At 38.4% G+C, this 19036-nt stretch overlaps 1 protein-coding gene across 2 annotated transcripts in view; it reads right to left on the reverse strand.

Moving 5' to 3' along the window:
• Window positions 1-19036, reverse strand: part of LOC145668494 (E3 ubiquitin-protein ligase ZSWIM2-like) — a gene marked incomplete at its 3' end in the record, with an annotated part of 229351 nt that overhangs the window by 41126 nt on the left and 169189 nt on the right. For both annotated transcript variants that reach the window (XM_081736448.1, XM_081736447.1), the window contains 1 exon segment: window positions 8811-8913. In XM_081736448.1, coding sequence (XP_081592574.1) covers window positions 8811-8913 — 103 coding nt within the window.

Genomic DNA, 19036 nt, shown 5'->3' on the forward strand with positions numbered 1-19036 from the left:
CGAGTTATATATTCCAACATCACATAGTTGTATATAGGGGTTGTATATCTGTCAGACGTTTGTTTCATGGCCAAATGATAATGAAAACGAAGGATAACCACTTCTCCAGTCTAAGATTAATCTTCATTGTTTGGAGAGGGTTTTTTTTAATAAACACCGTTTATCACTGACATAATTAATTGTGTGTGTACTTTATTTACTTATTAAATAATGCATGCAAATGCATGCATACACGATATGGGCATTCAGTAAATGGATACTTGAATATTTGAATTCAATTATCTATACAAGCCGGCTACGAGTCTTTTGTCCAAACTACTCTTTGGGATGAGCTTCTTACCAGATGTGTAGCCTACCGAAGGACCACACATATGTTATCGAAACTATTGTTCTATTGTTTTTTTTATGCTTTGGCAGAAAGTTCTGTAGATATCGAAGCCCGCCAGTGAAGCCATATCTAGCATCTTGGTCCTAGATCTAGCATAATTCACTCCCATTTAGCATATAACATCTTGACTTTAGCATCTTGGCAAAATCTCATTCTTTCCTCTGGAGAACAGAAAAAGAACGAAAATTTAGATGGCTCACTGACCGTTGGGAATTATCCCTTAGTTAAAGCGATGGTTGGAGTAATAAAACCAGTTAGTATTTCCGCTGTTGTATTGTTGAATTCACAGAAATGTTCAAAAATAAGCAAAACGTGACTCTGTACAAGATGCTTACTTACCCATAGTTTTATTATTGTCAACTGAACCCTGAGTGTCTGGGATGTTTCAGTCCCTTCTCACTTTACAACTTAAAAGGGGAGGGGGTATGACCGCTAAAAGAAATGCTTCAGTGCTGTGTCGGAAGCGGCATGTTTTGTATATATTTCTTAAAATGTTATCCATTCTTAAAGTATAAATTCCCCCTTCCTCCCCTGATTCTCTTTCCAATACAGAGAACCGACTCTTTAAATGAAGAAAGAACCCTGAACCCTCCCGAAAATGCAAAAATGAATGATGCGTACAAATAACAAATCTGTGGATGAATCAAATAATGCAGATACATGAGAAGATGATGACGAAGATAACAGTGCTTGATGCAACGCAGTCCACCACATGTAAATAGATTTGAAGGGTTCATATTTGTGTATGTGTACGTGTGTATGTACTTGTTTCTGAGTATTTATATGCGCGGGTGTCTTGTAATTGTTATATTAGTATCCACCGGATTAAGTGAAAGTATAAAATGGATTTGATGACTGCCAAATTGACGTCACCTTGGTAAGTCATTATTTTTTAATATTTAGTAATATTAAATTAGATTATAGTTTAGCGTCGTTTTCAGGAGCAAAGCTCTACAAGACGTGAACGTACAGTTTAACGTTGGATTTGAAACACATGAGCTCCTACCATGAATCAAACCTCGTTCGAGAAAGGCGCATATGCTAACCACATAGCAACGGGGAGCTCAACATTTAGTGATATGGATATTAAGTTGTAAAATTATATTCGTTTAATTTTCACTAATATAATCTTCACAATGTAAAGCATTCGCTAGGCACGTTATCTTGTTTAAAAACAAAAAGCCTATCTCTTATGTTTCCATCTCGGGGTTGGACTGCGGGATGATAGAAATCCGAAAGAGATGTTTTTATTATATTTTGTACAGTAGATCTGCTCCTTCATAATCTCCGTGTTTGATAAGAATGAACCTCCCTGGCTCACGTATACGTAATATAACAAACCATGCACATTAAATTCAAGACTAATATAGCAAACATTGAAGATGCCCCCTAGAAAATTTTCTTCGACCGCCCATATCTAGGTACACAATTTCGCAACTCAGTGGATACGATGTGGATGTATTCAAAGTCTACTGATTTACCCATAAAATTTAAATTTTATAACAATATTCTCAGTGAATACTAACCTGAGGAGAACTATTTTTTTAATTCGATCGCTAAAGGAGTTTTTTTTCACCAGGTCTCGGTAATCGTCTGGCACGAAAACTGAAGTTTCTACAAGTGTTTCCCCAGCAATTTTTTTGAGAAAGGGGTCCTCCAGGAGCGTTATTTAGGGTGTAATTCCTGCGTTTGTTATATACATATATAGATATAGATAGATATAAATATAGATATACTGTGTATATATATAAAGATAAGTAGGAGCGGGTCTTTAAAATTAGTTCGGAAAGATAATATGAAAATCTGGCATAATTTGCAAGAATCTATCTAGTATAATATAAATAAAATAAATAGTTTGTTTGTGTTTGTCGGTCTGTATGCAGCCTGGGGACCAGACGAGTGGACCTAGAGTTACCAAATTTTAGTCAGGGTACCCTGGCCCAGGCCCCAGATCAAGACGAATCTTTTTCTTTTTCAAAATTCGAACCAGGGGGTCTCAGGGTGCGCTTACAGGGACATGTAAAAGTGGTAGAAAATGGCCGATATTACTGTCGAATTCAGTTTTCGCGGTCGCTGAAATCAATGGTGAAACTCTGATCACATTAACTTACAAATTCACCCTATTCGGGCCGGTGGTCACCGGGGGGGGGGGGTCGTCGGATACCGAAACATGTAAAAGTAATCCAAAATGACCGATATTAGTGTCAAATCCATAGTTTTCGCGGTCACTAATATCGATGGTGACACTTCCATTTACGATGATTTGCAAATTAAGCTATAATTGTATGCGGGCCGGGAAAAATTTTTAAGTTTTGCGTCCCCGGGTATGCCGGTTAGGCTAAAGGAGACAGTGATGATGAGAGATGAGTGAAAGGGTGGAATGAAGAAAGTGGGAGGAAACGGGAGAACCCCGAGAAAACCCACGCACACGGTGTTTGTACACCACAAAGTTCACTTGGTAGGGGCTGGGATTGAACCCGGGATCCCAATCACCAGAGGTGAACGCTCTACCACTGAGCCACCGCGGCCCTCAATGAGGTTGGAAGCTGGTCAGTCATGGCGGGAGGTGGCACATGCCATAGGAGTGGCACAGAGTGTGATTTCCCGATTGTGGAATCGATTTCAAACAACTGGAAGTATTCAAAGAAGACAAGGACAGGGCCGTCCACTAGCAACCAAAGCCAGAGACGATCGTTATCTCTTGTTAACAGCCCGTCAAAACCGGCGTCAGAATACAACTCTGCTGCCGCGAGCCTTCCGAACAACAACAGGACGCACAGTATCTACTCAAACGGTCCGCAATCGCCTTCGAGAAGGTAGTCTCTACGCACGTAGGCCTATGGTGTGTGTCCCATTAACTGCATGACACCGTGTTGATCGAAGAGCGTAGGCGGAGGAACATCGTGGGTGGGGACGCAATGAATGGGGCAATTTTTTGTTCTCTGACGAGTCTCGATTCAGTGTAGAGCCTGATAATCGACGTGTTTTCATCTGGAGAGAGTGTGGAACACGACACAATCCCATGTTTGTGCGAGAAACATCCCAGTATCAAGGTGGTGTATTGATGGTGTAGGCAGGAATCAGCATTGGTGGGCGTACTGAGCTCCACATCATTCGAAATGGCTCTTTGACGGCTCTCAGATATAGGGATGAGATCACGAAAACTCTTGTTCTTCCTTATGCTGGTGCCATTGGTGATTCGTTCCTTTTTATGGATGACAATACTCGTCCTCACATAGCTCGGTTAGTGGATGAGATGCTGGATGCTGAGGGTATCGCTCGGATGAAGTGGCCAGCATGCTCTCCGGATCTCGTTCCAATTGAGCATGTCTGGATAATGCTTGGCAGACGAATTGCTGCTAGGCCAGTAAATCCAACAACCATTCCAGAGCTGGAAGTCGCTCTTCTGGATGAGTGGCACAACATCCCCCAAGAACTCATCGATAATCTGATTGATTCCATGCCACGCAGGTGCGAGGCCCTGTTGGCTATTCGAAGTGATCATATGACATATTAAGGAACAATCAGTGTTGTTGCCTTGCCTGTTTGTGAGCAGTTCGAGAGGTGCACACATAACCGTCTTGTGTCATGAGCCATGTGAACAAGGTTTTCCGTGCCCCATTTTTCTAGTGTATCTTAAAGCATTTCTTCTTGTATGATAATATGAGTCAAACACAAGCTTATTCATACACTATCTTAAGGTCTTGTGTGATATTTCAGCTGAACCTCTAATTTTTTTGAGCATTATATACAGTATATATATATATATATATTAATATATATATATATATATATATATATATATATATATATATATATATATATATATATATATAGTGGCGGGTCCAGGATATGATCAAGGGAGGGGCTAAACCATAGTTTGCAGTTTTATCCAGTGTAAAGCAGGATTGAAGCCCATTTTATGCAGTGTATACTTGAGTGTGAAGGGGGAGGCTATAGCCCCCTTGGATCCGCCTCTGTATATATATATATATATATATATATATATATATATATATATATATATATACATGATCGAAAATGGCCTCGAATCCATACTCGCTGAGATGAACAGAAGATGCCGTTTAAATCCACAAATTCAGCCCCATTAGTACTCTAAGGAGGATGGTGACATGTAAAGATAATTGAAAATTATCGATATGAATGTCGAATTCATAGTTTTGGGGCTCCACAAGTTCATTGGTGACAGTTTTGGTGCCCTTTGTGTCCAAAAATGAAATGTATTCTCCCCGTGGGAAGAACGGATATTCTGCTAGTCTGTAATAACTAACGGAAGTTTCATTTAATATATTTCTCGCTGCTCAAATTTACTCACTTGTGCGGTATATGTGTGTAAAGTAGAATTAAAACCTCTTGCTCTTAGTATTTTTCCGTTAGCGAAATACATTGTATATACACTAGGACGTCGATAATCCTAACGTCAAAAATCCGAACGCGGTCCCTAGAAGGTTTTTACATTTTGTCTTAACGCTAGCGATAAACAAACAATAGCGTGTCCATCGACGTTATGTGAAGTCAGTGTTTTTACAAAAGTTCATTTATAGGTAATTGTTTGTCATGTATTTTTATTTTTATTTTTTCTTAGGCCCAGGGGCGGACTGGCAACCATAGGGCCCACCCTGCTAAACTGAAATGAGGGCCCACTGTATAAAAATGTAAAAAAATATACTTGGCATTCTTCATATGTATTACATATAAAAGTCCATCTTCGAGCCCATAAATAGTATCCCATATATTCATACAAAAGCAAAACATTAATTACAAAAAATCTGAAGTATTAACATTTTAATAGTAACTCATGCAGTGTGTAATTGGCATTATCATTTCTTATTGTAAACACACACAATACCGGAATTGGTGCTTTCAGATATTTATACAGTGCTATTGTTTTTTTTTTTTTTATGTAATGAATTTAAACCATTTATTTCAACAAATGAGTATCATGTTTTAGAAAACCCAAAATATACATGTGCAATAAGTAAAAACTAATTTCAAGTCAACTTAGAAACACTAAATAATTAAAGCACTGACACAAATAATGTAATTCTCTTTCCCCATAAATCAACTTACCGATTTCGAAATGTATGATTTTCCTTGACATAATTAAAGTCATAATATCATATCTTCATGTCGCAGAAAGATTAGATATCGTCTATCGTCTAGTGTAGTCCGCCCATTCCCCGGCTGGCCCCAGCTTCTCTTTTCATATGAATACCTACTTTACACATCACAAATAATTTTTACATTTTACTACACTTTTATTTTCAATTAACTTTAAATAACTAAAGGGAAGTTAACATTTACACGATATACACACTGATTTGACTGACAGCATAAGTGTTCAGCACTTTTAGAAGTTACACCAACGCTTACTGAGCCAAGTGCCGGCAGCTAGTGCTCTCAAACGGGTAAGGTCAAGCCTCATCGGGTCAGGGCTCGAGTCGAACCTCCTTGGGTCACAGGTAGGGTCAGGGCTGCTCTAGCCACGGGTCGGCTCGGGTCAACTTTCTTATGCGTCGTTTCGGCTAAAACCTATTCGGGTCATGAGTCGGGTCGGGTCGACGTTCAACTCGACTCGACTCTCTCGACCCGAGAAGGATTTAGCCGAAACGGCGCATAAGAAAGTTGACCCGAGCCGAACCGTGGCTAGAGCAGCCCTGACCCTAACGTAGGTGACCTGACCCGACCCCTGACCCATGAAAGCCTGATCTGACCCGTTTGAAAGCACTACGCGGCAGCAAACAGTTCAGTTAATTTCGTGTTCGCCTGTTAAAGTTGTGTAATTTCAAGTAAAAATAGCCATAAAAGATAAGCTACAATTGACAGAAATCATCCAAAGACGTGGTGTATACATTATAATTTATAAACACCTTAGACAGAAAAAAAAACTGGCAACTGTACTGCAGTACTCGAATGAGTCACATCAAGCTCATTTGTTTCTTGGAGCTTCACAGATTCAAATAGCCTACGTTGTTTTGGGTCAGATGCAGCTTTTTGCAAATCACATCTTCGTTTGTGTTCCCGCTTTTTAGCACCACTTTTATATTTTATCTTTACAGTAATCTTACAATCACTCCTATCATCCACACTGACACAACCACATCTGTCTTCCACGACAAACGACACGTAACTGGTGTTCCAATAATTGAATTGCTGCTATCGGATTTGCTCTTCGATGTAATATACAAATAAAACACGAGCCTAGGGCAGCAACTTCATAGTAATTGTTTGAGGTTTGTATAAAACAATCGTTGATAGTGGCGACTAATTTCTTTTTTCCCTTAACCGCACTGAAAAAAAAAAAAAAAAAACCAACGAAGCCTGATCCGATTTTTTTCTTCGAAGCTTGGTCTGAGGACAATGCAGTTCAAAAGCGTTCCGGATCCACCTCCTCTTTCCACAATAACAATATCTACGAAATTATTGTTTCTTTAATACATCGCCACTCGTCGGCTTGTAAAAGGACCGGAGAGGCAATGGTATCCAAATCCAATAACAGTCTGAAATCTACTGTGTTTCTTATATTTAAAAAAAGAAGTAGTTAACGTGCTCGTTTTTAACAGCTGCTGTATCACTATCCCCGGCGCACTGTTTTAGGACCTGATTGTCTCATAGACGGAACCTTTTCAAGTCGATAAACGTGAAGAAGAACAAGGTCTGTTCATGAAAGTTTAACTTTACGTCTTTTTTGTGCAAAACACAAGTTTGCGGGAGTTACCCTGCCATATTTTTGAAGCTGGTAGGTTTAATTGAGCACATCTTTTTAAAATTGGTGGAGGGGGCCCACCTGTTTGGAGGGCCCACCCTGCATTTGCAGGGTAGCAGGGTGGGCCAGTCCGCCCCTGCTTAGGCCTATAAGTTTTAAGTGTGACTTAGAGTACAAGCAAGTTCTTCAGAAACATTAAATGTAAGTAGCCTTACGTACGGTATTGTAATTACTGTATGTACTGAATAACCACTGTATCGATAGAACATACCGTACAGTATATGTAAGCCTAAAAGACATTTTCTTGGTCATTTTCGAAAATCCGAACAATTTGAAAATCCGAATACCTGTGGTCCCAATTAGTTCGGATTTTCCACTTCCCACTGTATATGTTGCAGACATGTTACAGCAAGTTAGATCACTAGCATCAGGCCAACAAATAGTTTTTAAACTACATTTTCCTGTTTTTGGCAATATTTCCGAACAAATGATTTTTTCTAATGGTTTCAAAATTTCCTGAATTTTACATAGAACAATGAAGATATCTCTATGAAATATATGTTTGATTTAACATATTAACTAAAATGATTCTGTGATTAACAAGAATGATGATTCTGATCATACCCAAATTTTCCGTTTTTTCCCCAGCTCGGGAAAACAGTAAAAAAAACTGTTTTTTACCCAAAATTTCAATTTTTATCACAGGCCTTCACAGCACTAGTCTGAACACACAGTGCACCGAACACTCCTAACGATGGCGAATGTTAACACCACGACATCGGCAACTATAACTGAAATGAACACGTGACCATCACCACTAGACCTTGGCACAATGGCAGAACATTGCATTGTCTGATGAATCCCGATATCTTCTTCATTATGAGGATGTGAAGGTGTGAATCCGTCGTGTTCAAAGGGAACAGCTCCTTGACATCTGTACTGCGGGACGGAGACAAACTGGCTGCGGCTTAATTATTATCTAGGGAACATTCAGGTGAGCATCCATGTGTCCAGTGGAGCTCGAGCAAAGCACCATGACGGCCGAGGTGTCGCACGCTGCTTGCAGACTACGTACACCCCCTTCATGACGGCTATGTTTTCCATCGGTAGTGGAATTTTTCGACAAAATAATGCACCATGTCACAAGGCCAGGAGTGTGATGGAGTGGTTCGAGGAACACAGGAGTGAGTTCCAAGTGATGTGCTGGCCCCCAAACTCTCCGGATCTGAACCCAATCGATCACATCTGGGAAGTGATTGAACGTAACGTGAGGGTGCATCACCCCCTCCCCGGAATTTACGGAAATTAGATGACCTGTGTGTGCATATGTGGTGCCAACTCTCTCCAGCGACCCACCGAGGAACATTGCGACCATGCCAAGACGCGTTGCCGTTGTTATTCGTGCCAAAAGTTGGACATACTAACAATTAGGTAGGTAGTCATAACGGTCTGGCTGATGTGTGTGTATATTTTAACTCGTATATTTTGTCTCGACTCGAATTTCGAGATGTCTCGACTCGATCGAGTCGAGACAGAGACTGTCGAGTCGAGACACGAGTCGAGACAGCACCATATTTTCGAGTCGAGACACGAGTCGAGACAACATTTTCTCGAGACGAGTCGAGACAGGCTTAAATCTCGACTCGAGCGCATCCCTACCAAGTAAGTGCGCCCCAATTCCTACATAGTACTTACTTGATACGGTGAGAGACATAAACAGCACTGCTGACCTCTTTGAAGAAGTCGATGACCGTTTCTGATGCGGAACACTTTCGTGACTTCGGTAACTGAAGGTATCCTGAAATAACATAAGTACTTTGAAATTTTTAAACTTGAGTATGCGGCAAATATTATACAGCACTCAATATTTTTGTACAGTATGATATATTTTTTGAATAAAACATTGTTAGTACCTAAATACTGAAATATTTAATCGTCATCTGCACAAGTTGATTTGAATTATAGATGAGTTCTAGTAATGTATTTCTTTGTAAACGAACTATGTGTTAATAAAACAATTTGCTTCCTACAATTGTGAACTATGCTATGTAGCAAGATGACTTCAGAAATCATTTCAAAATTATAATTTTAGTTTTGCATTGTTTTTGGAATATACTAATAATATTTATTATTATTATTATTATTATTATTATTATTATTATTATTATTATTATTATTATTATTATTATTATTATTATTATTATTATTATTATTATTATTATTATTATTACAATCTGACATAGTTAACTTTAAAATTAGTAGGCCTAAAACTAAATCGAAATATATCTAAGCTTATAGATTTGATTCTGCAAAGGATGCCCAGTAAATATCCAGATTTTGCCAGCCTAACACTAAGATGAACACGAAGTTATTGAACAGTGTTGCTAAGTTCTCTCATAAAGAAACACAAACGAATGTCAAATGTCCTTCATACCCGAAAAATATCCCTACGCTAAGAGTAAGAACTGAGATAGGAGTCGTATGTCACATATTAATAATTATCCTTTTTAAGTTAATTAGATCCCATAATTCTGCTCTGTAACACACACACGAAGTGACACTCGTAAAATAATAACCGATACTTTAAGCAGGGATAGATCTCACAATTAGTTTATTTCTTGCTTGTAACTTGTTACTGATCATCATCATACTAGCTACTGGAAAGTCTTCTAGAAGAGAAAATATGATTTCAACAACAGATTTTTAAAAATAGAGGTTTCTCATTCTGAATCATTCTAACAGTAGTGGTGGAGTGAGAGTGAAAGCGGAGCCCTAGGAAAGCTTAACAATCTTTAGGGATAATGAGTATGATACATGCCTCACAGATGACCAGCAAAATTACTAAAATGTTAGGGTCCGATATGATTGGACTCGGAAAAACAGAAAATAAATTTTATTCTTAGGATATTCAAGTAAAATAAACGCTTTCAAGTGCCGATCACCTGGATTCCCAAAGAAAAGACGTTTGGTTAAAATTCTCTCTCTATTAATATCCACGTCAAAAATCTCTACGAAATGGGATTTATCCCTCAACCTCAAAACTCTGAGTTCAGAAACTATATCAAAATGAACAGAATATATATGATACCAAGTGGTAAAAGTTCAATCAGTTGTTTTATCGTGCTATGCACTGGTTTTTCAAGATATTACCCTTGAGTGAGCGTGTGACGATCACATCCCTGGTGAGGAAGTCGAAATCTTCTAAAAATTCATTCTCGAGTCTCATTTGTGTTTGGAAAACATACTGTAGCACCATGTTCATCAATGTTTGACTGATATAAGCGCTTTAGTGCAAGTAATAAATCCATTGAAGATGACTCTCCCTCCTGCCTCTCAAGAAGTTGACCGAAAAATGATCAAGTCATACTCAATGTGGAACAGGCGGTTAAACAATTAGTGAGTTATTGATATGCGACGTCGCGATCGCTGTTGGTATAAATGAATGGAAGATAACCTCAGTTTTTACAAACTTTTCTCCTAATGTGTACCAAGACAACTGAATTTTGACCAAGAAGCGGCAGAGTTATGATTTGTCGAGAATTCTCTGCTCGGTATGAAGGTGAAAGTGGGAGATTATTCTTACCGCATTGTTACAACCGATGAATGATGCATGCATTTCTATCCATGGCGATATTAGTGATGAGCAAATGCAATACCAAGACCAAGACCCGAGTAGTCTTGGTTTTGATCTTGCACTGGAACCCTTGGTCTTGGTCTTGCACACCCAGTCTTGGTCTTGCTTGCAAGAGCCTTACAAGTCGTGCTTTTAAGAAATCTTATGCTTTCATAGGTAAATTTTACTCTGGATATAAGGGATAATAAATTCTACAATGCGCCAATAGTAACGGAAATACAATGTATGTTTCTAAATGTAATATAGTCTACCTTCATGTAAATATGATGATAGTGTACAACATAAGCGATGACTTTTAATTGTTTTTTCTAATGGGTGTTCACGCTTCACTACGAGTACTTATCAGATAAATCACAACGTTTTGTAATCTTTTATATATATATATATATATATATATATATATATATATATATATATATATATATATATATATATATATATATATATTTTTTAACAGATCCAATACTCAATTGGTTTCCGAACTGGGGAGGCTATCCCTGAGATGCATAGAAGAAAATCAAGACGGCAGAGATTACTGAAATACTATGAACTGCAAAATTGTTTTTACACTGTAAAGGCGTCAGACTTATTTTTCTTTTTCAACTACGATTAGCTAATCTTTGTATTGAACAAGCTTCCAATTAAATACTGAGATTTTGTTTTACTGATTCCAATATGTACTCTATGGAGAAGTAATACGGACATTACACACAAGCGGTGAAAAATTGGAGGCTTCCGAAGCGTGGGCATGGAGAAAAAAGGAGAGAATTAGCTGCGTTGAACGAAAAATGAAAATGAAGGTGTTAGAAATAGTAGCAGCAGGGGAGAAAAGAAGAATTTTAGATGTAACTAAGAGGAGCAAGAGGAACTGGTTGGTGCATTGGGTGATGAGAAACTGTATCATGAGGGACGTGCTAGAGGGTATGGTGGAAGGAAAGAGAGGGACGAAGGAGATTGTAGTTGAAGGAAGGTATTAAAACAGAAAATTGCTACGTCAAGACGAAGAGACTAGCTGAGAACCACCGTGCATCGAAGCTTCTCAGTGATGATGATGATATGTTTAGAAATATTGACCAAAAAACAGAGAAAAAATTAAAATAATAATGATTATTATCAAACCTCTTAATATTTTAGAATAATTTGAGTGAAAACTGAAATTGACTCTACTGTCTATGTGTTTTGTGTAAACTCAATTTATATAAATACTTTTGATCTATATTAGAAATACAAAATAACGGCATCAAACTCCAAGTTATTTAAAGTAACTGTACAAAATCATTCTCACTTCTGAATATAGATTATTTAATATTTTATAATGTTATATCGCTCAATCCTTGATGTGCTATATACCTAAAGAGCGCGAGCTTGAGTGAGCGTGAGCTCGAAATGATGGTTTGAGCGTGATGTCGAAATTATGTGAGTGTTAGGTCGAGTGAGCTTGAAGTCAGACTGGTAATATGAGCGTGATGTCGAAGTGATGTAAGTGTGAGGTCGAGTGAGCGTGAAGTTCTGAGTGGCAAGTGAGAATAAGGTGGAGTGAGTTCAAATTTGTTTCCCCAACGTCAGCGTGAGGTCGACTGAGAGCAAAGTCCTGAGTGGAGAGTGAGCCTGAGGTCGAGTAAGTTCGAATTTGTTTCCCCTTCGTGAGCTCGAATGAGCGTGCAATCGAGCGAACGCGAGATTACATCGGCTGAATCGTGAAGCCCGATACTGCTTCTGATCGTGAGATCGAGTAAGCGTGAGTTCGAAGTCAGTTTGTGCATGCGAAGTTGAGAGGAAATGAACACCTCTGGGAACATCTATGGGTCATATATATATATATAGTGTCCCACCAGGAAAGTGGCATATTTTGACGAGTGATAGTATGGGTCATGACAAGCAATCGTTCGAGATATCGACAGGTAATAGGCATTGTATACTTATAACACTCATTACACTCACAGATCGCAGTATCCCGGAATTCATATTCAAATTTCTGTCTGTTTATTGAATTGAAACAATTGAAAGTTGCTTGTTTCCACAACAATACAAGCGAGAGTATAGAGATGATTTCACAAATTTCTTTGGGTTCTTTCACTCTTGATTAAGTTATGCGTCTCTCTCTGTGTGTGTGTTTATTGCTGGGTATAACAAATTGTTCTGCGAACTCGAAATATCTTAACAGCCGGTTCTAGCGAATCGGTTGAATAGCACCAATGACTGTAGCTATATGCTACAGAGATAGATCGAGTCTCACGAATTGCATAAACTACTGAGAACACATTCACTCCAGCTGCATTTCTACTGAAGCCAAGAAATTCAAGTGAAAGATGTAATGAATTTTCCCCTTCCTTTTCACATTCTATAAAAAATCAAGTAGTACTGGTACTTGTGCAAGACTCTTACGCAAGAGTCTTGGTCTTGGTCTTGATCTTGCACCCCTTGGTCTTGGTCTTGTCTTGCATGCAAGACTCTTGCACGAAGTGCAAGACCAAGACTCTTGCGCTCATCACTAGGCGATATATTGGAAACATGCTAATTCCTTCATCCCTCAAGAAGTTGTGCACATCATCCATAGCAAGGTGACGACGGCGGGATTATGAGATTAGAAGGGATTCGTTGAAAAGGGAAGAAACCATAAATGCTAATACCACAATCTGCTAATTTTTGGTAAAGTTCGCAGGATCTAAAGCCATACGCGAGAAGGATATTGAGTTGTTAACAAAAGATGTAATGTTTCAAGACGATAACGCAAGACGACATACAAAAATGTGGTCATTATTATCAACCAATTACATTGAAAGGTACTGTCATACCCCCAACTGTTCTGACTTACCTCCGAGGGATTTTTCGTTTTGGTCCTATGAAGTTAATGCAATCTTGAAAGACAAAAGTTGCACATGTACTACGAAGTGTTTTTGACACTTCTCAAATGGCCCTAGAGCTGTCAAGAGGTTTATATTTACCAGAAGCTCATAGCCAAATGATGACCACATTGCTGCAATAGAGGATTGCATCGAACAATTGTATAGGTAGGCCTAATTCCAGTTCATCTCACAGTTGTCTAGAAATTAAGCTTTAAATGCATATATTTTATGACTTCATTTTGGTCTGGGCTTTGGTCTAAGACGAAATTACTTAAAGGAAAACATTTACAAATTGGAAAGTGAGTACAAATGATCATGGGGAATGCTTTACGGGTTAATATGACGCATTCACGCCTTTGTATCCTTCGCTGCACAATCAAGGAGAATTCTTTAGGAATATTTATTTTTTGTGTTTGGAATATAAAAGATAGCCTACCTGTATCTCAAATTTTGTCGAAGAAAATAAAATATCTTTGTCAATACGATTATCATCATATTTATTATTGTAAATTTTTGAAAATATACGAGTATACTTCAAGAAATATCTCTGCTTTTAAGTACATTAAGAACTCATACTGGAAGAAACATCAATTTATCATTTAAATAAGTTATAGGTGTGAACGTCACATTATCTGTGTTATAAGATGATTTGCATATTCAAATTTTTCGTGAAATTATGAATAATATTTCAATTTAATTAGGAATTTGCATATAAAGAATTTTGAGATTTAAATAATTACCAGCGGGAGCAGATAACTTTTATTAATATTTCTATGTATAGTTATGGTTTATTGTGTTATGTAAATGAATAGTAATGAACAACAGGGCAGGACTTAAGCGAGAAGCAATGAGAATTTGATATTAATTAATATTAACGTATAAGAAGATAGCGAATTTTGTATTTTGATATGCTAGTTTGCATGGATAGAGGCAGAGAAAGCTTCCCACAGAAAAAAAAAACTCAAAGAAAGCAGGCGTACTTAACGGAGCATAGGACACCCAAGTTGAGAAGAATTTTGAAATCAATATAACCATCTGAATAAGGATAGAAAACCTATGAGATTCAGATTTTGCTTAGAGGTAGTGCTAGTTGAATTTCTTAGTGTTGTTATAGGGAGTAGCATACACTATCACTACCGAGACACAAATCCTGCGGATACAATACTTGAAAAATCATAAAATTTTTAGCATGTCTACGAGAGAAATCCTAATACAAAGAGGTGTTATTTTTTTTAAACACGCCCATTTTTAGCGTGTTCGACTTGTGAAGCGTCGCTTTGCCAACGGAACTTTCTCAGAGAAAGAAAAGTTGACTATTTTAAAAATTTTGGCAAGTCCACTTGAACTAGAGGGGAAGTCGTCTAGAACGTTGTTTGTAATGGTTCCATGACATCCGCTAGATGTCTCTGTAAAAATATAGTTATCGTCTGCACCGCTGGTATGATTTGAATGATAATATGTGTTATGTTATGTAAATAAACTTTCTGGGTGTTCCCGTAGCATTAGACATATGTAGTTCGATATATATATTTTGTTTTGTCTAATTGGCTTGTACTAAAACCAGTTTAGGCCTAGTTTGTGGCTGTGGAAGGTATGCAGGGAGACGAACACATACCGTTTTTTTTTTTTAAAATATAACCGAGAAGGCAATACTGTTGCAAAGGAAAAGCAACCTTCCAATCAGTAATATTATTTTGTTTATCATGTGTCAGGCTACTTCAGCCTTATCTAAAGTCATTTTAATTTGTTTGCATTCTGCATAGTTCATTTAATTTGTTTAATTAACACCATTAATTTGTTCAGAAGCCAAATCCTTCAATGCATCCGCTTTTTGTAATTCATCATATTCAATGTCACTTGTTCAAGTAGCTCCTGGTGTCGCCGATAGATGGTGTCACCTGACAAAGGTGTTTAAGTAAACATGTCAAGTGACAGAGTTTAAATAATGTTGGTGTTTGTGTTAATATTTCTAGTAATTACGGCACAGTGTGTGTGCATAACAGATACTAAATTGAAGTTTGATTATTAAGCAAATTAGCAAACATAGTGACAGACAACGATGCCATTGAAGTGATAGACAAAGTGGAAAAGAACATGAATAAGTGTGTTTTTTTTAAGTTATTTAGGTCACTGGAAACTCACAAGTGAGGGATGCACCCTCACCCCTATTCCAGTGGAGCGGGCTACTTTGGTTCGGCCCAACCCAGCAGTTGAAAGAAACAATGAAACTGCAAAGGGATATAACATTACTCGGGACAACCAGAGAGTTAGTTATTGTTAAATCGCGAGACAGTGCAGATCAAAGCACTGCAAGTCGTAATAGTGTTGACCGTCAGCCTTTTGGAACTCTGACCATTCAGAGATGTGTGTACTAGAATAGTGCGTTAGTTACACACTGATATTCTGTGCGTGTGTGCCGTAGAATGGGCAAGCATAACTAGTTTACTTTCAGTATTTCCTCGTTTTTCTCCGGACTAACATTCTCGTGGTGGAATGGGAGAGTTGGAGATACCGATTATATATATTTAAAAGTGTGTTTTCTCAAAAGTGATATGAGAACAAGTGCCACATATATCACCATTTACTAGTGAGAAGAGACAAAGCTTTACATCATATTTCGTAAAGTGCTTCGCACCGGTATCAGTTTTTTGCCATGTTTACGTCACACGCTATATCACTTGTTCACGCTACTAACAGTGAAATCAAAAGCGAGTAGCTTTCTTAGTGAAGAAAAAGCATTGCCGTGTTCAGTAGGAAATCTCCAATGCTATTGTATAGTATAGTTTAATTAAAACCCATTAAATACAAGAACTGAGCTATTTTTGCTTGTATTAAGTAGGCGGGTTTTGTGCAAGAGAACGTCATGAGAACTTTCATCAAATAACCAATGTATTTTATCGTTGTATCACACCAAGGACTACCCAGTTGAACCGCCCCTGGTGTTTACTGGAATTCCATGGCAGAGGAAACCTGACGGTTAGCAGAACCTAGGAAGAGGATGGTCCACAACTTTGGAAGAAACGCGACCCGGAAGCGCATTCAAGCGTGAAACTAGAGACACTGCAAGAAAGAAGAGTGCGGCGTGATGAAAACAAAAGTGCACAAACAGTATTAATTGAGAGCTCGAAGTGTGAGAAAGAAATATTAAAAGAAAATTTTTTTTTCTTTTCTTTTGCTCAGGTCTCTTAGCAAGACCACGCGCGCGAGTGCTTTTGTAAATATAATTTCTGTGTGCTCTGGAATTACAGAAGTGGTGCATTAAATCAGGATTACCACTGGAATGTTGACTCCTTTTATTGTAGCAGTTGGCCGCAAGGTAATGTGTTACCCTTTTTTGTCTTTCTTGTTTGCTTTTCAGGCCGGGAGCTGGGTCTATTAGTGGATCGTAATTGCGATGAACATATTGTGGGTATCTTTCGCATACAGGATGGGTGTTAAAACCATGTGAACCTGTAAATTAGAGTGTCATGCCTAACAGGAATCTTATTTTTTTTTTCTTTTCAAAATTTTAACTTTTATTCATTCTAAGACTCTACCGACTGACTAAATTCACTAAATTAACTTTGTGGCAGGAGGTTACAGTAATTTAAAGTAAATATCAGTTTAAATATTAAGATTCCTCCCACATTTGCATTTTTGCATATTAATGATTTTAGTAATTTATTCAGATTATGCAAACTCACAATCCTCCGCTCACAAAGAACTTGGCTTCCTAACGCGTGGGGCACGACACACACACCATCCTGGATGTTTGTTTTGTTTTTAGAGATGTCCCTTGCTAAATTTTGCTTTTAATATTAAATTGTGGCAAGAGAATTTAAGTAAAGTCTTGTTTTCTTTTTCATTTTCGATTCAGTAAAGAATGTTGCCACAAGAAATGAAAGATACCCAACGTTTTTACGACATTTAGTGCAAGCCAGACGCGGGTAGCAGTAGATGTGTTTTTCTTTCAGGTTGTCGCGCTGCCATCCAGAAAGTTTATTATTTCTGTGTATATTATTGTTGTGTTATATGCATTTATTTTGTTGAAGTGTATTGCCAAATTTTAAACCTTTTTGGAGGGGAATAACATTTAACGAATCAAGTTTAGGCATATTAGAGAACCTAGTTACTTATTTAGAGTTCATAATCACTTGATGGTAGTAACGCGAAGTCAAGCTAGAGCGATGGAAGGCTTTGTAGGCGACAACATTATTGACGATCAATTTGCGCAAGTAATGGAATTTCCATCGGAGTCTCAGGACACCGGAAGCGATTCAGTAGGAAATGTAAACACCTCTCTCCAGGAAGTAGTTCCGCCTGGAGAAGGTACAGTTAGTAATGAGAGGGCTAATGAATCGGAGCAGGTTAAGGAACCGGTTCCTAGCACCTCAGCGCAAGTCACATCTGTACCTGACCCGTGTCTCGCGTCATTATTTAGCATGTTGAGAGAAATTGCAGGCAAGTTAGATAATCAAGAAAAGAAACTAGAAACTCAGGAAAAGAAGCAAGAAAGAACATTATTAGAAATTTCAGGGAAACAGGAGAAATCGCTTTTGGAGATTTCACAGAAGTTAGAGAACCAAGAAAAGAATCACGAAAAGTCACTTTTAGAAATTTCAAGTAAATTAGAATCTCAAGAAAAGAGGCATGAAAAAACGTTATCGGAATTAGCAAGTAGGCAGGAGAACGCTAGCAGAACCATGTTAGAGAAGTTGGAGGCTGTTGAAAAACAGATCACTGACAGTTTCCGGCGTGAAATGATGCAAAACGTGACAGAGCTAGAGGCCAGGATTGATTCCTCAGCGGAAGCTCTGGAATCCAAGATAACAGCATCCTGCCAAGAATTAAAATCATCAGTAGAGGCAACCGAGAATAAAATTAGCGAACTAGAGGCACATACCGAAAACAGGATAGGCGAGATATCTGAGGTCCTTGGTTCAGACCTCGCCCAGGTCTCTCGAGATGTCAACCATTTACGTGGTGACATGGAGAGAGTGGGGGAAAATGTAGCCGCCGTTTCTACAGAAATTGACAGAGTAAAAGCTACAGTAGATAGTTCGGTGGGCCACTTACAATCAAAGTTGCGTAGAGCAGAACTGAGATGGGAGGAACAGCTGGAACTGTTAAAGGAGTCGGTGCGAGAAAACAGTTCCAGTTGTCAAAACACAGCCTCTGTCTCGCATGAGAGAATTGAAACACCGGTCGCTGGACCGAGCCATGCGGGACAATTCCCTGAGCTTCCCAGGCGTGAGAACTCAGACGAGCAGGCTGCCCCTCCCCCTTCAAACATAAACAACGTCAGCAGTAGCAATAGTAGTGTTGCGAATTGCCAGGTAGCGTCAGCCTTAGGGCTGTTACATCGAGATTTGTCACTTCCTGTTTTTACAGGAGTTGAATCAGAAATACAGGCCCATAATTTTCTAGTAGAGCTAGATAATTACTTCGAATTAACGGGTGTA

The sequence above is a fragment of the Thermobia domestica genome, chromosome 13 (assembly GCF_964235325.1).
Source record: "Thermobia domestica chromosome 13, izTheDome1.hap1.1, whole genome shotgun sequence".
NCBI lineage: Eukaryota > Metazoa > Arthropoda > Insecta > Zygentoma > Lepismatidae > Thermobia > Thermobia domestica.